Source organism: Gobius niger (genome assembly GCF_951799975.1).
Source record: "Gobius niger genome assembly, chromosome: 8".
Taxonomy (NCBI): Eukaryota; Metazoa; Chordata; class Actinopteri; order Gobiiformes; family Gobiidae; genus Gobius; species Gobius niger.
Window position 1 is genome coordinate 24385458 of NC_136859.1, and position 19839 is coordinate 24405296.

General features: G+C 39.5%; 1 protein-coding gene across 1 annotated transcript; it reads left to right on the plus strand.

The window, feature by feature from the left end:
• Positions 1-11484: 11484 nt before the first annotated feature.
• mc2r (melanocortin 2 receptor) lies at positions 11485-19183 on the plus strand (the record flags this gene model as incomplete). The annotated part of the gene is made up of 2 exons (XM_079560684.1): positions 11485-11837; positions 18640-19183. 2 exons carry the CDS (start codon positions 11485-11487, stop codon positions 19181-19183), a joined length of 897 nt encoding a protein of 298 aa, XP_079416810.1.
• Between the last annotated feature and the right edge of the window lie 656 nt (positions 19184-19839).

The following is a 19839-nucleotide window of genomic DNA, read 5'->3' on the forward strand; positions in this document are numbered from 1 at the left end:
ATGTGGGAGAGGCTGTGTATGTGCTCCGTTCGCGTGACAGAGCGCACGGACAAAGACCAGACGGGGATATATTAACACGTCTAAAGTGAGGTAAGAACATATCTTAGTATGTAAAAACGGTGGCCTATTCCTTTAACACTTGTGGTCACATGTGAATGAACTATAAAGGTCCACAATTAAGATCACCTAAAAAAGATTACTCAAAATGTGTCATGGGTAAAAACAGCTCTGAACTAAGCCACGAGACATGTCTTAAAAAATTGCAAGAAAACCATTCCTGTCTGCTTCTACACCCACGCACTGCCGAGCACTGCATCACCACGTTCACATTTTCTGATATTTCAACATTGTTCCTGCCAGAGTCGGAGCTCCCGCTGGCCAAGACATGCAATTTAGTGAAGCAAAAAGCGTTCTACATAAATGACTGAATGGTGTAAGAAAAAGTGGGAGATTTGGCCAATCTGACCACAAGGATCCAATCCCTATGTGCATGTGCCACCCTGCAGTGTCCATAGAGTCATCTCTCCCCTCACTCTATGCTGTGCATGGTTTTTCCCCAGAGAAATCAAAATGACAAGCTTTTGTCAACCAAACGTGCCAGGTCGGATGAGAGGTCTATGCATGAAAAAAGGAGAAATAATAGATGTGCAGTGAAGCAGTTATCTTGACAGGAAAAACAAAAAACACTTTGAAATGCTGCTGTCAATGGTCAATGTATTTGTTCATACGTATGTGATGGAAATAATATACTGGAAACAAATGACCTTCAGTGGTTTCAAGTATATTAGTACATTAGTTTCAGCTGATTTTGATCTTCATTCATTTTGTTTTCTGTAAACCTATTTTGTGTCTTATACAGTATTTTATCCAGCTGTATTATTGGTTGATATAACTGATAGCATGTTTTGGTCGAGAGCTGGCTCAGAGTGGGGTTCAATCTGATTTATTCACTGTTGGTGTTAAAAGCAAAACGCACTTTAATATGAAACAGAATAAGGAATGATCTGTGCACTGCTCCGACTTTAAAGTGGAATTTCTGTGAGAAGTTCTTTGGTTTTTCTTTTGGAGGCTCCAGTTGCTGGGCTCCGCAGCCGGGGACAGACCCACACCGAGATCAAACCCACATTTATCAGTGTGCGAGTGTGCCTGTTGGTGATGAAACAGCGCCACGTCTTTCAATACTCTCAAGCTCCCAGTGTGCGGTGGGCACGCCTCTGTGGAAGCAATTAGGAAATCGATAAATACCAGGTTATACAAAATCAATTTCTCTGATGATTTCTCTGTGTGTCGTCTCCTTGTATTTGTCATAGTTGAGTCAGTCTTTTGAGACATTGGCATATATCATGTATAACTGACAGTCGTAAACAGTTGTTGAGGTGCAAATGTATGTGCTACATGTTATTATTATTAATAAATCCATAGTTAATTAGTGATGGTAAAGATCTGTTTCTGGCACATTGCAGGAATTCTTTGCACTTTTAGGGTGTAGGAGAATTTAGGAGGAGCGAACGCTTTTCTGATGTTTTCGAGACTTTCAGAGGCACTGTGTCCTTAGGCTCAGCTGTCCCCAGAGTTTCACAATAAGGAACTGAATTAAATTCCTCCATACAAATAAAACACCTTTTAAAGCAGTTCTGGTTATGCTTAAGCTTCAGTGTTGCTCAAAATCTTACTGAGCAAGTTCAAGGTTTAGATCTGGCTTCATCCTGTTTTGGACCTTGTTTTTTCCACCCAATACCAAAAACCTCTTGGATGTGACGCAAAAGTGTTTTTTTATTTTTTATTATTGTTTACTTATTTATAGCCAGGCTACTTAAAAGGCCACTCAGATAGGGTAATGAATGAACAAATACAGTCCAGGATGATGGGATTCATGGGCAGGACTATAGCAAAATTTGTCAAACTACTAATACACATTATACACACTCATTTGCGATTTACGTTTTAAAACCAGAAGATTAAAAGATTCTAATCACAGTGTCCCTTTAAAACAGGAACATTTGAGAGAAGAGCACAAATGAGCTGCTAAACTAATGTTTATGTAGAGGTTGAATTTAAACAGTTAAAAAGTTTACAAGAAAAAAGAAAAGATGGAAACAGCATGTTTTTGCTGTTTGATATTGCATTGCAGTGTCTAAATAATTCCAGCCTCATAAAAATGTGATTTTGATTTGATTGAAATTAAAGCAGTAACTGGCTTACCTTAATAAATCCTTTCCATAGACCCTCTGGGGTAATACAAGTGTTAATGGGATGATTGGAGGATCTTTCATCTCCCCCTGGTGTCTCTGGCCAGAAAACCACAATTACAACTTTGCTGCCACTGAGTGGGTGTCACCAATACACACTAATGGAATCATGAAGAAGAAGCTAACAGGCTAACAGGCAAAGCTAACTGTGGGCTAGCGCCACTTAAACAGTATAGAGCTCGACAGTCCCACCCACTCCCGGTCACGTGTCGGGGTCCAACATAAAAAATCCCATGTATTATTAGCATTGACTTTTCGAAAAAGTCAACTATTCAGAGTTAAACATCAGGGCGCCGGCTAATCATCTATGTGCCAACTCACGGACATGAAACATACAAGGCAAAATTGAAGATTTGTCTAAAACGTTATAAACTGCAAAATTCTAAAAGTAATTTTGACGTATTATCAAGTATTGTGTGTTTCTTTCTCGTAAAATACCCGCGCAAGTGTCGGTAGTTAGCACATAGCTGATTAGTCTTAATAATTGACTTTTATGAAAAGTCAACGCTAAAAATACATGGGATACGTGGGACTGTGGAGCTCTATTTACAGCCAGGTTCGACTGAAAAAAATATCTCCATTGTGTAATTGGATGTACAATATCCCTCTCTCCCTTTGTCTTTTCTGTCAGCGTAGTATTTACCCTCACGGACAATTAATGAGTAGAAAAAAATATTTATTTGTCTCATTGTGCGCACTCAACAAATGATGAGCACCCAAGGGGACTACGAGGAAGTTTGCACTTATAAACTCTGTGTCCGATTATATGGTTCTGTAACTAAAAAAATTGGATACAGTCATAGCATAAGGGAGCTTATTGCTGAAGCTTTGTTTCTTGGAGTTTGAACGTGTACTCTTTGTAACCTGTTAGGAGCAGTAGGTGACTGCAGGGCATTGCCTGTAGACCTGTCTCCTGATGCTGACGCGTGCCTCTGCTTCATTTGCTTTATTTAAAGGAATAGGCCACAGTTTTTCCATACTAAGATATGTTCTTCCCTAATACGTAATATCTTCACTCCTACATTTTTCTGCGCAGACGTCGAAGTGCTCCTAAGATGTTTGGATTGTGTAACTTCTCATGTAACCGTGTTTAAATAGGGAAATCGCACAAAGACCAGACAGTTACGCATCAACTCGTCTGAGCTCAAGTAAGAACATATCTAGTATAGAAAAACGGTGGCCTGTTCCTTTAATCTAAAACAGACTTCTAAAACAGATGTTGCGGGCAGCTGAATGCACTATTTCAAAACACTATAATCAAAACTCCAACTGAGATACTGTAACTGTCATGGAAATGTTTATTGATACAGGATCTGCCTTTGAATAAATTTCACTTAAATTCTCACCATTCGAAAGAGCCTGGATTGTTACCTCATCTGCATTTCTGTTGTTCAAATTTCCCTTTGGCTATCGGGTAAAAGAAGCGCCGTTCCTTGTTATGCAGTTTTAGCTTTGATCAGAAAGGCTTTACAGTAAACCATGGAAAAAAAATATGTTAATTCACAAAGCAAAAGAGAATTTCTCAATGGGATTACAGTAATATGCATGATGAATTATACAATTTACATCGACTGTACTTTCTATTTGTAGTGTCCGTTAGGCTGACAGCAAATCACAAATGCATCGCACTCTTTGCTTTGCACAGAGCGAAAACATACATACAATACATACATACAATCGTCAAGAATGATTGCATTTTGAGTTCAAAAATAAAATTAGTATTGAGGTGGTAATGTACAGTATGTATATTCATCAAACTTTGAGTAGTTTCAAGTAAATAATTAGTTCTTTACCAACACAAAAAACGTAATGATGAATTGATTTCTCCAGTTTCATCAGAAACTTTATACAATTAGGATCTGTGCTTTTACGTAAAGGGAAAGAACGTTAATGACAAGGCAGGTTTACTTCATGTATTTGTAGAAGGTAATTCAAGGAATCAGCATGCAATTACATAAGGCAAAAACATTTAATCCATGAAACAAAAGCAACAACAACAAAACAATCATGATTTAATTACATTAAAAGTGAAGTGTGCAGATAAAAATACTCACATTCACAGCTAAGCAGGACTATTTCTATTGCGACCCTTTTGGCCTCATCTATTCAGCTCCACGAGGCTACCGTCAATTCACTGTCTTCCACTGAGGTGCGAACTCTAAACAAGATTCATGCTCTTCAGAGAGTCTTTTGTTGGTTGAAATGTACTTTGTCCATGAGGAGAATTGTAGAGCTGTTCTCTTAGCGAATAGAAGAGCAGCTCCTTTAGAAATTACATGGATTAAATATATGCATGTGACACTCAAAGCACCTTACACCTCAGCTGCACCAATCTGTGACAACCATAACCGCACGAACGCACAACTGCAGAAGCATGATCAGGATACTCTTTTCTTTTGTCGTAATTATTATATTTTTGCTGTGTTAGAACACTTTGGGGATCATTTACTAAGTGTTTTCACACGTACAAATAGGGTAGAGTGTACCAAAGCTACCTTTACACAGGCAGGCGCGTATCAACCCAGTGCCTGGTCAACCAGGTTCGATGATCTTTTCAATAGCCAAACCACTTTGACCAGGTATACGTTTTGGGACCGGCCTCTGGCTGTGGCCAAAGCGCTGACCCGAGACTAATGTGACAGAACAGCCCGCACTAAATCAGGCAGGTCATACGGATTTAATATTTCACAACATCATACCGCTGTTCTAAAAGGGGATATTGCCGATATTAGCATTTAGCCACTGTTAGCGCAACTTTAGCTGGTGTTAGCATAACATTTGCAAGTTGCTTACCATCATAGTTCATGTTTTATCTGTTTCTTTTCTGTTGTATTAGCCTTGGCACCTCTGAATGATTCCACAACAAATGCATACGTGTGTGTGTATTCTTGTACTTACGACATTGTGAGGACCAGTTTGAGTTTTTAACCAACAGAGTGAGGACATTTTTGTAAAGTGAGGACATTTTGGGTGGTCCTCACTTATTTGACGGACTGTTTGAGGGTCAAGATGTGGTTTTAGGGTTAGGGTTAGAAATGGGTTTAGATTAGGGTTAGGGCTAGGATTAAGGTTAGGGCTAGGGGCCCTAGTGTTAGGGTCTGGGTTATACGTTATGTCTATGAGTGTCCTCACTAAGAGAGAAGTACAAGATTGTGTGTGTGTGTGTGTGTGTGTGTGTGTGTGTGTGTGTGTGTGTGTGTGTGTCGCGCTATGTGGAAAATTTGAGTAAGGCAACAGACACAAATCACATATGCTATTTCTTTAAAGCCAAGAGGATGGACTTGTTATACTAATGGGCCTAATTTGTTTTTAATTAAAGTGATGATTATTGATTGCGAAGGTCTGTCATTTATCCATCCTAACTTTATATATGTTCCTGCAAAGGCGCTCAGTCAGGAATAAGAGCAGAAGCAGTTTTGTGCAGACTTTACTTGCGCAGTAAACTCATTTGCATATCATTTTGCGGCAGTAATAATAGGCTCAGTAATACATCACAATCAGGTGTAACACGCCCACTCGCTATTTGTAAGTAATACTAGCAATTTATCACCAGGCTTAGTAAATGACCCCCTGAGAGCAACCGGCCATACTCTGTGTCTACAGGTCAGGACACTGTTTTCCAGAAACTCTTGGTTCGATATGTTACAATAATAGTAACTCCCCACAGACAGTAAAAGCATGGAAGACCTGATTATTTTTGCGAAAACTACATTGACGTGACCCATCCTTGCACCCAGACTATAAACAGACAATACAAACAAAACTACCCCCCAGACTGGCTCGTGTTCTCACCTTAGCAGGATGAGGTTAAGGCTAGCACAACAGCATGGTCTCCTATATGAACTCCACGCATAACGGAAAAAAACAGCGCCGGCACAGACCTCGTTCTATTTAACAACATTTTGATAAATTAGTGACTAACAGGAATATAGCTGACGCAGGTAAGTATGCTTTTATCCCTCCCCACATGCTCTATTCTCAAATCACAAGCTTTTGAAAATTTTGCACAAATTATACAATTCTGGCTTTTGTATAACAATGGACACAATGAACACACGCAGGGGACATTGATTTGAGGGTCACAAATGGCTGTGGATCAAACAACAAGGCAATTTAGGCTGCATTAAGGGATGTTGATAAAGAGATGTTTTTTTCCCCCGGCTGATTGAGTGTAACGCGGAAAGGCAAGGCAGCTGAAGGGGTGCATGGAGTGTTCTGTATTCTTTCTCTCTCTTTATATTTGTTCTTTTTGTGCAATGAACCTGAACTCAAGCTTGTTTGGTGGAGTGGTGCTTCTCAACTGACTGTATAGCGAGTTAATACTATTAGTGTGTAGTTTGTGTCTTGAAAATTAGTGTTTGTGAAGTCAAAAGCATCATTTCCTCCCAAGTCTAAGTCAATAGTCAAGTCAAATGAGTGAGTCATGTCAGACTTTCTGAGCCGAAATCACGACATGTGCACACCTGACAACCAATCCCTCCCAGATCAGTGAATCTCACAGGCAAGAGCGTCTGAGATGGAAATTGTGTCTGTCTTGTATTCAATTTTGCCCACGGTTTTGATTGGCTGGGTGTATTATGACAACTTGACGCTCAAGACGAAGGAGGAGGAGGTATTGATATAGATTTTTCTGTTAAAAAGATTTCATCCAGGGTGTCTTTTATAAAATGAATGAGTTTAGATGTACTTTATGTATTTGTTTTTGATCCTCTTGTGGTGCAGGCGTTTGCTGTCAAAAAATGACTGGTTCTGTAGCCGGCAGTGGGGGAGGGTATTATGAGTCTGCAAGAATCTTTGTCATGCCGGTTACAGAAACAGATGAGACAAAACTCAATGAACACTCGCTTGGGCAGTGAGTCAGAAGCCAGGGATTAGTTCTTTGATCACTCTGACTTGAAAGGGCTTAGAGGAGACAAGGGTACAACGCTGATGACGTGAAGTTAGACAGTACCTGAAAAATGCAGTTAATATTATGATGCATATTCGTAAAATCTACTTTAGATTTATTTGAATTGCTTTATATTGCTACTATTGATTTAAATCATTTAGTTTCATTGTGGAGTAATGTTAAAGTACAGAGTCAGTTCAACTCTGCTTTTCACCATATACTGTATATACACCATAGAATTATATACATTATATACAATGATATACACTGATGACTGTCGAGGCAACTTGAAATTATCAACACATTTTCAAATACTCAGATGATGCGGTCCTGTTGACCTTTTTGTCAGATACTGACAGTCCTGGGCTGCAGCAGGAGCTGTTGACAATGTTATGATGTGGAGCAAAAACAACGTTCTGGAAATAAACAACAGAGGAGCCAGTTTGAAACTGCTAGCTACAGGTCCCATTGTCCTATGTAATGAACCCAACAAACAGGTGGAGTCCTTTGAATATCTGTGGTAGATGATAGACTGTTCATTGTCTTGCAAACACCACACTGATTTCATCTGTAAAAAGACTCAACAAAGAATATATTTCCTTCATCACCTGCGGTCTTTCGAACTCTTTCATCAGCTGCGGCTGTGATCCTCAGCGTCCTGCAGTCCTGTAATACTGTGTGATACAGCTGTCTCTATGTCACTGCAAAATATGGACTGAGACAATTGATTAGAATCTGCTCAAGATTACAGCCTCTGGATATACAGTGTGAAGCTGTGTATTGCGGCTGGTTAAGAACATATCTCACCCCAGCCATGTTCAGAACACTGAGGGCGGGGGTCTATCTATTTACATACAACATACTTCAGAAACATTTCCAGCTAAAAACAGAGCAATGTGGTGTACTCAATTACTTGCAAAAAGCATCATATTGGAATAAAACAGCATAAGAAGCTTTACCAACACCCAGAGAGAGCTCTTGCGACCGTCAATCAGCAGTTTATCTCTATTTCTTTATGACAATGAGAGAACAATATGTTTAAGTAGCAAGACTTTTTCATAGGGGTGGGAAAAAAAGCTGCCTTTGTGAAGAAATAAAATCATCTCATAAAATGAAATGTGGTCCCAGATTCAACCTATCTATTCAGAATAGCAGCCTCTTCCGCCCCAAGACAAAGGAAAAGGTCATGCAAATGAGCCTGAGACACTGACCGAGGTGGATCAATAGACATGTAGAGCCGTGATAATGGCATGTGGTGAACAGGACGTAGCAGCCTGAATAGTAATTTATTTAATGCCCGGTCAGAGCGGCAAGAATAAGTATAATCATGTTGTGTATCCAATAGTCTAGCCTATAGCTTAGATTTTTATTAGAGATTATAATGACATAAATTAAAAATAAAGATAAAACTCTTGAAGCCTGACCCGACCCAAACGTGACTTGGCTGTTCTCTTAATCTGATGCATTTGTCTGGCAGAAACCGTCCTCATTGTGCCTTTATCTGCACAAACCCATGTGTGCTCTGAATCAACCACAAATCTCTAAACAATACGATGATTACACTTAATCTTTCATGAAATATCAAAGGTTTTCATACGTAGTCCAAGGCATTCAACTATTTCACGCTTTTTATCAGCAGAGAGGTCCTTTTTCTTTCCTTTATTGCTTTGAAATGGTGGTCTGCTTGATAATGGTTAACGCCCCTTTTTTCAGAAATGTTTCCCATAACTGGGCTTAACCTGACAACTAAGACAACAGAACACAGACACTGAAATACAATTTGCATAATAATTTGGAACAGGTTTACGTGAGGCGTTTCAGGGCACACGGTGCACCCTGTCACAAATGTCAAGACACTGACATTTCCTTTTGAGTTCACAATAATCCACCGCTCACTTTAGGAATCTAAGAAGATTTCACACTAACAACAAAGCAGGAAACATGTTCACTTCACAAGAACAGTTTTCTCCTTGACGATACATAATCAATTGTTCCAGCCGTTTCTGCGACATAACATTTATGAAGGCCTTTCTGAGCGGATCTCACCCACAGCTTCTTTATTATTACTTAGTCAATAATTCTTTACTGCGACGAACATGGTGACAATGTGCAAGCCTCGTCGTTGTGAGCACAATGGTACATGCAGAATGGGGACAGTCATGAATGTAGACCGACATGGACCTTTTTTTTAGTCTACCGCATGATTGCAACAAGAAGGCAAGGTGATTTTTCTTTTTTGTTTGATGGCATTGAGACAAATAACTATCAAGTCAATTAGGTTAATGTAAACTTACATTGAAGCTACACTTGAACACAGTACAATTCAAAAAGATTCATCAGAAAATGTTTTTATTGCCACTGAAAGGGTTCACACACAAACATTTTTGCCACTTTTTTGTCACCAATTTTGTTGTTTGCTTTTTTGTTGCGTAGTTGTCTCTTTTTTATCACGTTTATGCCGCCTATTCTGATGCTTCTTTGGCTGCATTTCCATCTGTTTTGTTGTCGCTATGTTGTAGCTTTTTCCAAGAGGCTTTTACAATTGGATAAAGCCGAACTGGAGAAAATGTGATCGTCCAGGCGGGGTTAAGAGGTTAAATACACATATTTAATAGGCCTACATCAAATAAGACCTAAATTGAATTTTATTTTTTGATTTTAGCTTTAGTAATCCTGCATATTCCTGACACTTTCACCAACTTCCTCTGATCATGTCCACGGCCAAACTCTTGAGTTTAGCACCCTCTGTTGACGCCTTGAATAACTACAGTTTATAACCTCTGAAATACTAAGGGTAATTTCTAGGCGTATACATTATTTTAGTGAAGTTATACTAAAAGAATATCAATGCTTGGCAATCTAAAGTACAGAAATCCTGAATTACACATTGCATGATTTCCTCGTCAGCGTTATTATCTCAAGACTCACCATTTAATAATAATCACTATTTCCATGAGACTTCATAATTATTATACAGTTTTATATTTATTTCATGGAGATATACTTTTTCTTATCTTAAACGGTCCACTGGCAGCAGAGGTGGGAAGCAGCTTTTATCTAGGGTTCAGAAACAGCTGCTCTGCTGACGTACTGCTATATTTCGAGGTGTATCAGTAAAAGTGCTTGTAAAACAGGATGGAATGTGCATCATAGCTCAGGGGCTGTTTGGTTTACAAAGATTAGCCCGGGGAAAGATGAGATTCATTATTATGGGCATTACATTTCACCACATTAGATTTATCCCAAAATTGAGCACTGATATGACATAATCAGAAGTTAGATCATCTACCATTGACCAGATTAGAGGCTGTTTTCCCAATTCAAATTCATTAGGTTTCCATTTGGTTTCTTGTCAACCCTTTGGACTTATCTAAAAGTTGAACAGATGAGCCTGCAGCTAATAATACTTAACTCATCATTAGTTCACATGCTCACAGGGGCCACTTCAGTTACGAGTGGGGCAAACCTGTTCACAGCTAAAACCACACAGGGTTATACTTGTGAAAAATCGACCACTGAGACGTCGTCCAACAGTGCAAAAGGTCAGGTACAGAAGTGAAGATGTGAAAGCAAAAAAAAAGAACAGGGTGACGTTAGCTCAGTTGGACCAATGAGACCAGAATGTTCAAGTGGAGGTTGTAACCACGTAGCTCAATCTTACTGGAGTTGATGATTATGGCAAAGGTTATGTTTCAAAAATGACTGACCCGGTGGAGTGCCTGATGAACCGTCTCCTGATCTGGTTCAAGATTATTACCAGAATCTAATGGAAGAGAGCACGGTTCCCTTCAGCGGCTTCCCATTGAGTTAGAAATAATTTATGTGAACCAAATCCTCAATAATGAAAAAGAGCTGAAGATTTTCTATTTGTGAGTACCCTTGATAGATGGGACAAGGAATGGGTGTATCAAAGAAAAATGTAAAGTTGTGGATTGAAGGTTTGTAGCCATTATGAGTCTACAGACTCCCTCACAAATTCACTTCCAGGACACATGCTGGGGCTTCTCGCTTTTTTTCCCCCCTCTCGTTGCCAAATTAAATGTGTTTTGTTGCTTAGAGCCTTTTACAAGCAGACAGGCCATTGTGTGCCTTGCATCAATTACTATTATTATTATTTTCTATGAACAAACTGGCTGGTTATTGCTTCTTGAATGCCGTGGAACGTGATAGGATGTGTTTGGACCACACTTAACGATCTAATTTAGAATTATGGGCTCCCTCTTCCAAAAAACAGAACTAAGCAGAAATCATGATCATTAAGACCACTTGTTCTGTCTTGTACCCTGTTCTATCTTTTTCCTCCTGGATACAAACATTACCCTCTATTTTCTGTACTTTCAGCTGACCATGAATGCCACCTCACTAAACCGAACGGACTGCCCTGAAGTGAAAGTTCCCGTGCCTCTGTTCTTTGCTGTCGGAGTGGTCAGTTTGGCGGAGAACCTCCTGGTGGTGATCGCAGTGATCAGTAACAGGAACTTGCACTCACCCATGTACTGCTTCATGTGCAGCCTGGCCGCCTTCAACACCATGGCCAGCCTAACAAAGTCCTGGGAGAACCTGATGATCCTGCTCGCTGATGTGGGACAGCTGCGGAAGACGGGGAAGCCTGAGACCAGCCTGGACGACCTCCTGGACTCTCTGCTCTGTATGTCCTTCATGGGCTCCATCTTCAGCTTCCTGGCCATCGCAGTGGATCGGTATGTGTACATATACACAAAGATTTATCCATTGTAATAATAGAAGAACACAGAAAAGTAGAAAGTAATTTGTATAGTGGCATGGGAATTTGTCAATTAAAAATATGTTTTCTCAAATATTAGATAAAATTAGATTATAACCTAAGAAATTTCCTGTAAATACTAGTTTACTTGCAGTCAAAGTCATGTATAAATTGCCCCTGAAAACACCTTTGTATCAAATTTGTTTAAATTACATTTAAGCCATTTAAAATGTCCATATGAAAATAAGACTTACATACATGTTTCCCTATATTCATTAACCTATTGAACAAAGCTTTTGTTGTTTTCCCCCCATTCTCCTTTATACCTCAAAAAGCAAGGGCTGCAAAGGTTAAAAGGAGCACTAAATGAGCACTAAATGCATCTTTTATGGGTTCTTGATTTAAAAAACACTTATACTGTAGTTCTAGAACAAATGCTCCTTTTCTGTTGTTTTTTTTCTTCGCTTTTTTAAAACTGATATCTCCATTTTGAATGTACATGTAAGTTATCCAATTGGATTTTGAGCTGTCAGTAATTTTTGTAGATTTTTTTCTTATCTCCCTTTCATCTTTAATCCCATAAAGAAGGAGCTGTGCTTTTTTGCAGCTTTACTGCTTGCTGTTATCCAATCAAAACAATTGTTTTTGTATAGCACAATTTCACAATTGAAGTTGTCTCGCAGGGCTGCACATTTATGACTAAACTGCATATAGGAACTGTTTGGAAACCAGCAATGACCTAGACATCAAAGAATTAAACAGGATGTTGTATGTTAGAGATAATTGCAAATAATAATACCGACATATGGGGCTTGTGTACTTGTGTAAATAAAGACAAGAATAACTCCCTTTACTGCAGAAGTAAAAGATTGAAAACAGAAATATGAGTTTCAATGTTTGTTGCAAGTTTGATTGCACCAAATCAACCACAGATGACATTGGGTCGAATTTGGAGGGAAGTTGCGGGTAAATAATATTCTGCTTTAATGAACCTTCTGCTTTCAAAAAGCTGTGGCCAGTGTTGACAGCATTGCAATATTGATGCCTTATTTACATGGCATCAGTGAATAGTTCAACCTCAACTTTCAGTAACATAAAAAAGGGCTTAGGGCTATTTCAATCAATGACATCAATCTCAGACGCTTGTGATGATTAGTTGTCAGTTAAGTTAACGGGCAAGATGAATATCATTCCACAGATTTCAGTATGTGATGTACAGTATATTCATCACTAACACTGTTGTATTGAAGAAGTAAGCAGTCTTTATGTAGTTAACATACTTAGAAATGTTTACCTGCTCAAGCCTCTGCAGTATTCAGTAGTCATTTAGCCATAATTATGACTACTGAACAATGACTTTGTTTTTAGCTTGCTTTAGGAGATTGCAAGAACAACAGCGTAAGAAACAATAAGCAATAATGACACCTTTGAAAGTGCTAATTATTTTCAGCATACCAGTGTTAATTATGGTTCAGTTCAGTTACTAAGGCTTCAGCGAGTGAAGTTCACCTCAAGTTCAGTGTAACCTTTCCGGAAATATCCCTGGAATGTATATAGATGAGTTTATTTTACTCAGAGATATGCTAGCTTAGTTCAGTTTATCATTACATAGTTTCCATCTGTCACTGAGCAGGTTAGTTAACAAACCAAACACATCCCAAACACCCCGACTGTACCACTCACACCACCTACATAAACCCAATCACTCTACACAATTGTTCAACACAATCCCGTCAAATTATAACAATGAAACAACATTAAGACCTAAATTACAGCTACATTTATCAGCGCTGACACTGCTGTTTTCTCTAATACCGCTTTTAAAACAATACAGGAGAAGTCCGTCTTCTCTCATAATTAAGTCTTGAGCCGGTTTCCTCAGACACGGGTGTCCTGCAGCTTAGTGATACACCATGAGCTTTGATCCACATGCGGAGATGGATCCCGGGTGCTGAACTGCAGCCGCCCACTGCTCCTTACAGGTTGCCCCGCATTGAAGGATTGTAATTATTATTGTATTGCAAGAAGCTTAGTGCTAAATGGGGCTTTATTTGGGGATGAAATAACAAAAAACCACAGCAACCAAACAACCAACTAAAAGGCAGCAAAACCACAGTGTATTGAAAGGGTCATTAAAATGTTCTATAGGGCATGTTCACAGCTGCCTCTGCTTCGTACAGGAGATTAATCACACACAGCACTCAGCGCATCATGGCTATACGCATTGTCTGAACATTGTGCTGCTGAGATGTCATGCATTTATTATCTTTGTAATGCAAATCACCTCTGGACACGATTATGCATCATGTTTGTTTGTTGCGCGCAAACTAAACAGCAATTTAACATTTGCTTTTTTTTAATCTTTGTTACTGTCAAGTGGCTTAAACTTCAGTTGTATCTGTACCAAAGGCACATCCTGTTCGTATCTGGAGCACTTACATGTTTTATATTAATATATGTGTGATGTTTTATCTTTGTATAATGTGTTTTAATGTGTTGACTAGTTCTCAGAATTGCAAGACGAATTTACCCACGGGTACAAATAAATTAACCTAACCTAACCTAACCTAACCTACACAATCTAATGAAGATTTGTGTCGCAACAGGGAAAAGTTCAAGCTCTAAACATTGGCAAATTGTTCCCAAACATTTCTTAGAAAACCACACATTGCATGACTATCCTGTGATGTTTATCTGGTGGTGATATATGGTGGTATAATGATATATCACACCACATTCATGTACCGGTAATCATTTGATCGCCTTGAGCATCTTTAGTTCGAGATTACTTGCACAATTTCTGACTTTCTTATGACTTACTTCAGATAATTTACTTGAAATAAAAGTTCAGACTTTGATTTTGAATCTAGTAATTGTTTTTTAATGTTTTACGCTCATAAAATAAAGGAAATAAGATGAAACTAAATAAAAGGGGCAGTATGATTTAGATTTCCTAACCAAATGAAACAACCACTCATATTCTAAATTTAAGTCAAGTTAGTTTAATTTAGATTCATATTGCAGAGCTTAAACTGTGCTTTAATGTTGAGGGAAGCACGTACGGTATGTTCAAACAGAGAGGCATCTGAAGGTAGCGTGTTTTTTTTCAGATATCATCAATTCCTTGGTTAATATATAACATATGTAGAGGCATGTCCCACTCTGTCAACTAATCCAGAGAAAACCCGTGGATCTGACTGGGATTTAAGTTTCAAGTGGAACAAAATATGTTGTGTTTATTAATTTTTCTAAACTTAAAATAAACTGAACCCGGCTCTAAGTCCAGCTTGAGACACCCTGAACTTTTGAGGGTCAGCTTCATTCCTTCGCTGGGGCATTTCAGATTCAAAAGTCACCAAACTCAAAGTGCATGTTTTTGGATCGCAGTGGAGAAGAGAAGCCATATCAGCTCAGCAGGCCAACAATCTACTTTAAGACATTACGGTTGGTCATAATAATAATACACTTGTATCAGCTAATATATCATTTACAAACCGGTGCCACAAGTAGTAAATGTAAATGAATAATGCCATTCAAAATTTGCATTACACAATGACAGAATGTGCTGATGGAAGCTGGGATGGAACTGCCGATCTTTGGATCAGTGAGCTGAACACACACACTACACGATTGAAGTCGCCGTGAGTATTTCCCGAGTCGTGACGAGTTGAAACCCGTCGCAGAGCGTCGTGTCTCGTAGTATGGGAGGGTTCACGACAGGACTCGTTCGAATCGTGTAATGTGGGCGGCAGAAAGATGTGACTAGATCTCAGTCCAGAGCCGGTGCTGGCCTTTCTGGGGCACAAAGCAAAAATGCACTAGGGGGCAGTAGAGCAAGGCAGAAGTTGAACAGAATGACCTCAATTCAGCACCACTGTGCAACACACTTTTTAAATGGTAAAATGGTAAATGGTCTCAACTTATATAGCGCTTTTCCACCTACTTTAGGCACTCAAAGCGCTTTACAGCAAGGATCCACTCACCCATTCATACTCTCATTCATACACCAATGTACACAGACACTGGGGGCAATGTGGGTGAAGTGTCTTGCCCAAGGACACAACGACAATGTGCACTTTCAGGAGGTAAATGGTCACATTCTCTCACCTCTGGTCCTGACCCACAGTGTGAGAACCACAGATGAACTGAAACTTGCCGCTGACGGTTATTTTTATCTTACCAGTGAGAATTAGCCTGACAGTAAATTCGTTTTAGACCATGGACATTCAGAGAACTAGTTAGTAAAAGTAACCACAGTGTGGATTCAACTCCAATTTGAGACAAATACATGCTACGGCTTTGCACACTGCTCTTTGCCAAACTACTGTCCTGATACTCTATAGAGACAATAAGAAGATAGTTTAAAGTGTGTGGCTGATGCTGTACCTTGTCCACGTTTAAAGCAGAACTAAGCAACTTATTTAAAGGGACTATAAGGAGTTTAAAAATGTTCAAATTAAGTATTTTCCTCCCCCTACATGTTCCAGCCATGTCCTAATGTGTAGAATGAGCTCAGACCTGTTCACCACAACTGCCTCTAAAATCCTGTACGGTCACTCAAAAATGTGTCACTTCGGCCCGAATTGCCGTCATGCACGAGCTTAATATAGAAGGTGCAGTTACACATGTGGCCTGAGGTGGCAGTAGTGAGTATAAAATGGCGAACTTGCTTCCAGCCCCTTTAAGTGCCATGCTGGGGCAATGTTGAGAATTTCTCGATGGAATGAACACAAAAACCAAAAGAGTAGTAACAGTAAGATTTACAGTAGGTTTTTCAGTTTGATTTATTATTGTTTTGTTAGATACTAATGCCATGATTAATTTCATTTCATAAAGACAACTGAAATGCAGTATCTCAGCCCGAAGTTTTGCCACAATAGACGACGGACTGGACACACATTTCTCTTAACTCTCCAGCATTACGTGGCCATGTCTTTAATCTCACAGGTGGATGTTCTCTTCCCTCCTGCTGTCTTCAAAAAGCTCACAGATACAGCATATTGAACTGACCAAACCCTTTTCTGTGACTGGATTTCTTGCTCCACTGCTGAAGACGTGCCTGAGCAGGACTGTGAGTTATAACTGACAAATTAGATTTAGAGTGTGAAGCAGGGAGAGCAAAATGAACAGCACTCTTCACATGGGATAAAAGTGTAAGCCACTGCTAAAACCTGGATGGAAATAGTGCAAGCGCTGATCTGTGAGGCTGGTAGGTTTGAAACATCAGGGAGCTGCCGAATGACCAAAAAGGAACCAACAACATATTTTTTATAAACTTCAATAATTTTTAAAATTGGCTCAATGTTGTGTAATATATACTGTATGTATAGATTCATAGCATTCCAAACAATCATGTCGCTAAAAAATCTGAGCACAACACAGTGACTTTTCAGTTTTTTACAGAGATTGCCTTTGCTATTTTTGTGTATGTTGATGCACTTGAACCAAAAAACAATACATACGTATATATATTTAAAATATATTTGCAGCCAACAGTTATGTTGGGGAAAATTGCCCAGCTCTATTAGATACTAATTATCACAGTTATTGCAGCAACTTGTTTACCTTAATAAATCCTTTTCGTAGTCCCTTTGGGGGGCAACATAAGTGTTAATGGGATGATTGGAGGATCTTTCATCTCCCCCTGGGGTGTCTGGCCAGAAAACCACACTTGCAACTTGACTGCAACCGCACCGGAGCCACCAATACACACTAATAGAATCACAAAGAAGAAGCTAACAGGCTAACGGGCAAAGCTAACTGCGGCTAGCGCCACTTTAAACAGTATTTACAGCCAAGTTTGAGTGCAAAAAAATATCTCCATTGTGTAATTAGATGTACAATATCCCTCTCTACCTTTGTATTTTCTGTCAGCGTAGTATTTATTTTCATGGACAATTAATAAGTAAAAAATCACAACTTGCTACGACACCTGCAGTTGCGCTTATGGCCTCTAGGGGCAAGAGTTACTTAGTACTGCTTTAATGTGTTTTAACCTAAAAGGAGTAAGAGGCATATATTCAGATAGATAGATTTCAGTGAGAATCTATGATTATATCGTCCACACTCCATTCTCAGTGACTTTATTTTCAGCAGACGAAATGTGATATGTAAAGTTATTTCTTCAAATAGGCGTGTCAATGCATCACCGCTGCAATTTTCACCTCAGAGAAACATGTAACTTTCCTCACGCAGTGCGTCAACACTGCAGTATACAAACTTTATAGGTGACACTTTGTAATGATTGTATCATGCATAAATTCCATAAATAATTCATATGTTTGAGCTTTGTTCAAGCTATTTACACTTGGACAATACATTGATAATCCTTTGTTCCTGTGCCATGTTTTCACTTCTGCCAAACAATAACGCAAATTAACATTTACTGATGTGCAGTGGATCACAAGTGTTACATTTTGTACTCATAGCAAGAGTTCTCAAGCCATCATCTGTAGTTCATTCAAGTGCTGCATACTTCTCATCTTTAACTCTCTTTATTCTAAAGATAGGTTAGAATGGGTAAGATTTATTCTAACCCATCAATAGTCTAAAGGTGGTATATTTACAAGTTACACTCCTACTGGATCAGTATAAATTTGGCCTGCTGGCAAATAAAGATCACTTGTTGCTGACAAAGCTTCTTGCGTGAAAAGCAAAACCCCCACAACACTTAAGTACAGAGGATTTCTAAGGAACTTTTGTCTGACAGAACAAAGAAAACCCTCTGAGAGCTTACACAAACATGCCACTGAACCAGGCATTTTGCTTTCTTTTTGCAGCTACATCACCATTTTCCACGCCCTCCATTACTACAACATCATGACCATGCGACGCACGGCGGCCATCTTGGCATTGATCTGGACGGTGTGCGGCGTGTCCGCGCTGTTCATGATTCGCTTCTTCGAGTCTTTCATCATCATGATCTGTTTTGTGGTCTTCTTTGTTGTTTCACTCACCATCATCTGCTTCCTGTACGTCTATATGTTCATGTTAGCCCGGATCCACGCCCGCAAAATCGCCTCCCTCCCGAGCGGCAGGAGGCAAAGATGGTGGGGCAGCAGCATGAGAGGGACACTCACTCTGACCATCCTATTCGGCGCGTATTTGTTTTGTTGGACACCGTTTTTCCTCCACCTGATCATAATAATGGTGTGCCCTATGAACCCGTATTGTGAGTGTTATAGATCTTTGTTTCAGCTCCACGTGGTGCTGCTGATGTCCCACGCGCTCATTGACCCGGCCATCTACGCCTTTCGCTGTGCTGAACTGAGGCGCACCTTCAGGAAGATGCTACTCTGCTCACATTGGGACTGCTGTGACTGACTCATGACATGATAAACCAGAACCAGGAAAATCTGATTTCCTGGTTAAATAAAGGTCAAGTGAAAAACTATTAACATGACCGTGAATACATTCAGGACTAAACCAGAACTTAATAATTATAAAGGTTGTCTTGTTTTCTGAGCCAGTCATGCATGTTTGAGTAATCTTTGAATCTTCAGCAGGAACAATTCAATTTGCCGCGGCATTAGCTACACAATAATAATAACAATCATTTACCCCTGGTTCATCTTCATCTTCTGCCTTACGTAACCAGGAATGGTTACGGCCCTTTCGGTGCATAGCATAGTCTATCCCTTTGTCACAGAGCTGCATCAAGCAAAAACAACTGCAGAATGGGTCAAGGGAAACTTAAAGTAAGATGTTTTAGATCAACATTGCATTTAAAGGTTCAGTATGCAACTTTTTATGTAGAACAAGAAGTTGATATTTGACATCGTAGTGACCCGGCAGCTGTATGAGTGTTCAGCATGGCGCCTTTACTTTCCGTCACAGTGGTCGCTAAGACGCTCCAGGACCAATAATTTGGAAGGTTTTCATTACCGACAGACCCTCTCACCAGAAAACCCCCAAAACAATTGATTGGAGTGTTGTGGAGGCCATTGTGATCGATACTAAAGGTGCCATGCTGACCATTC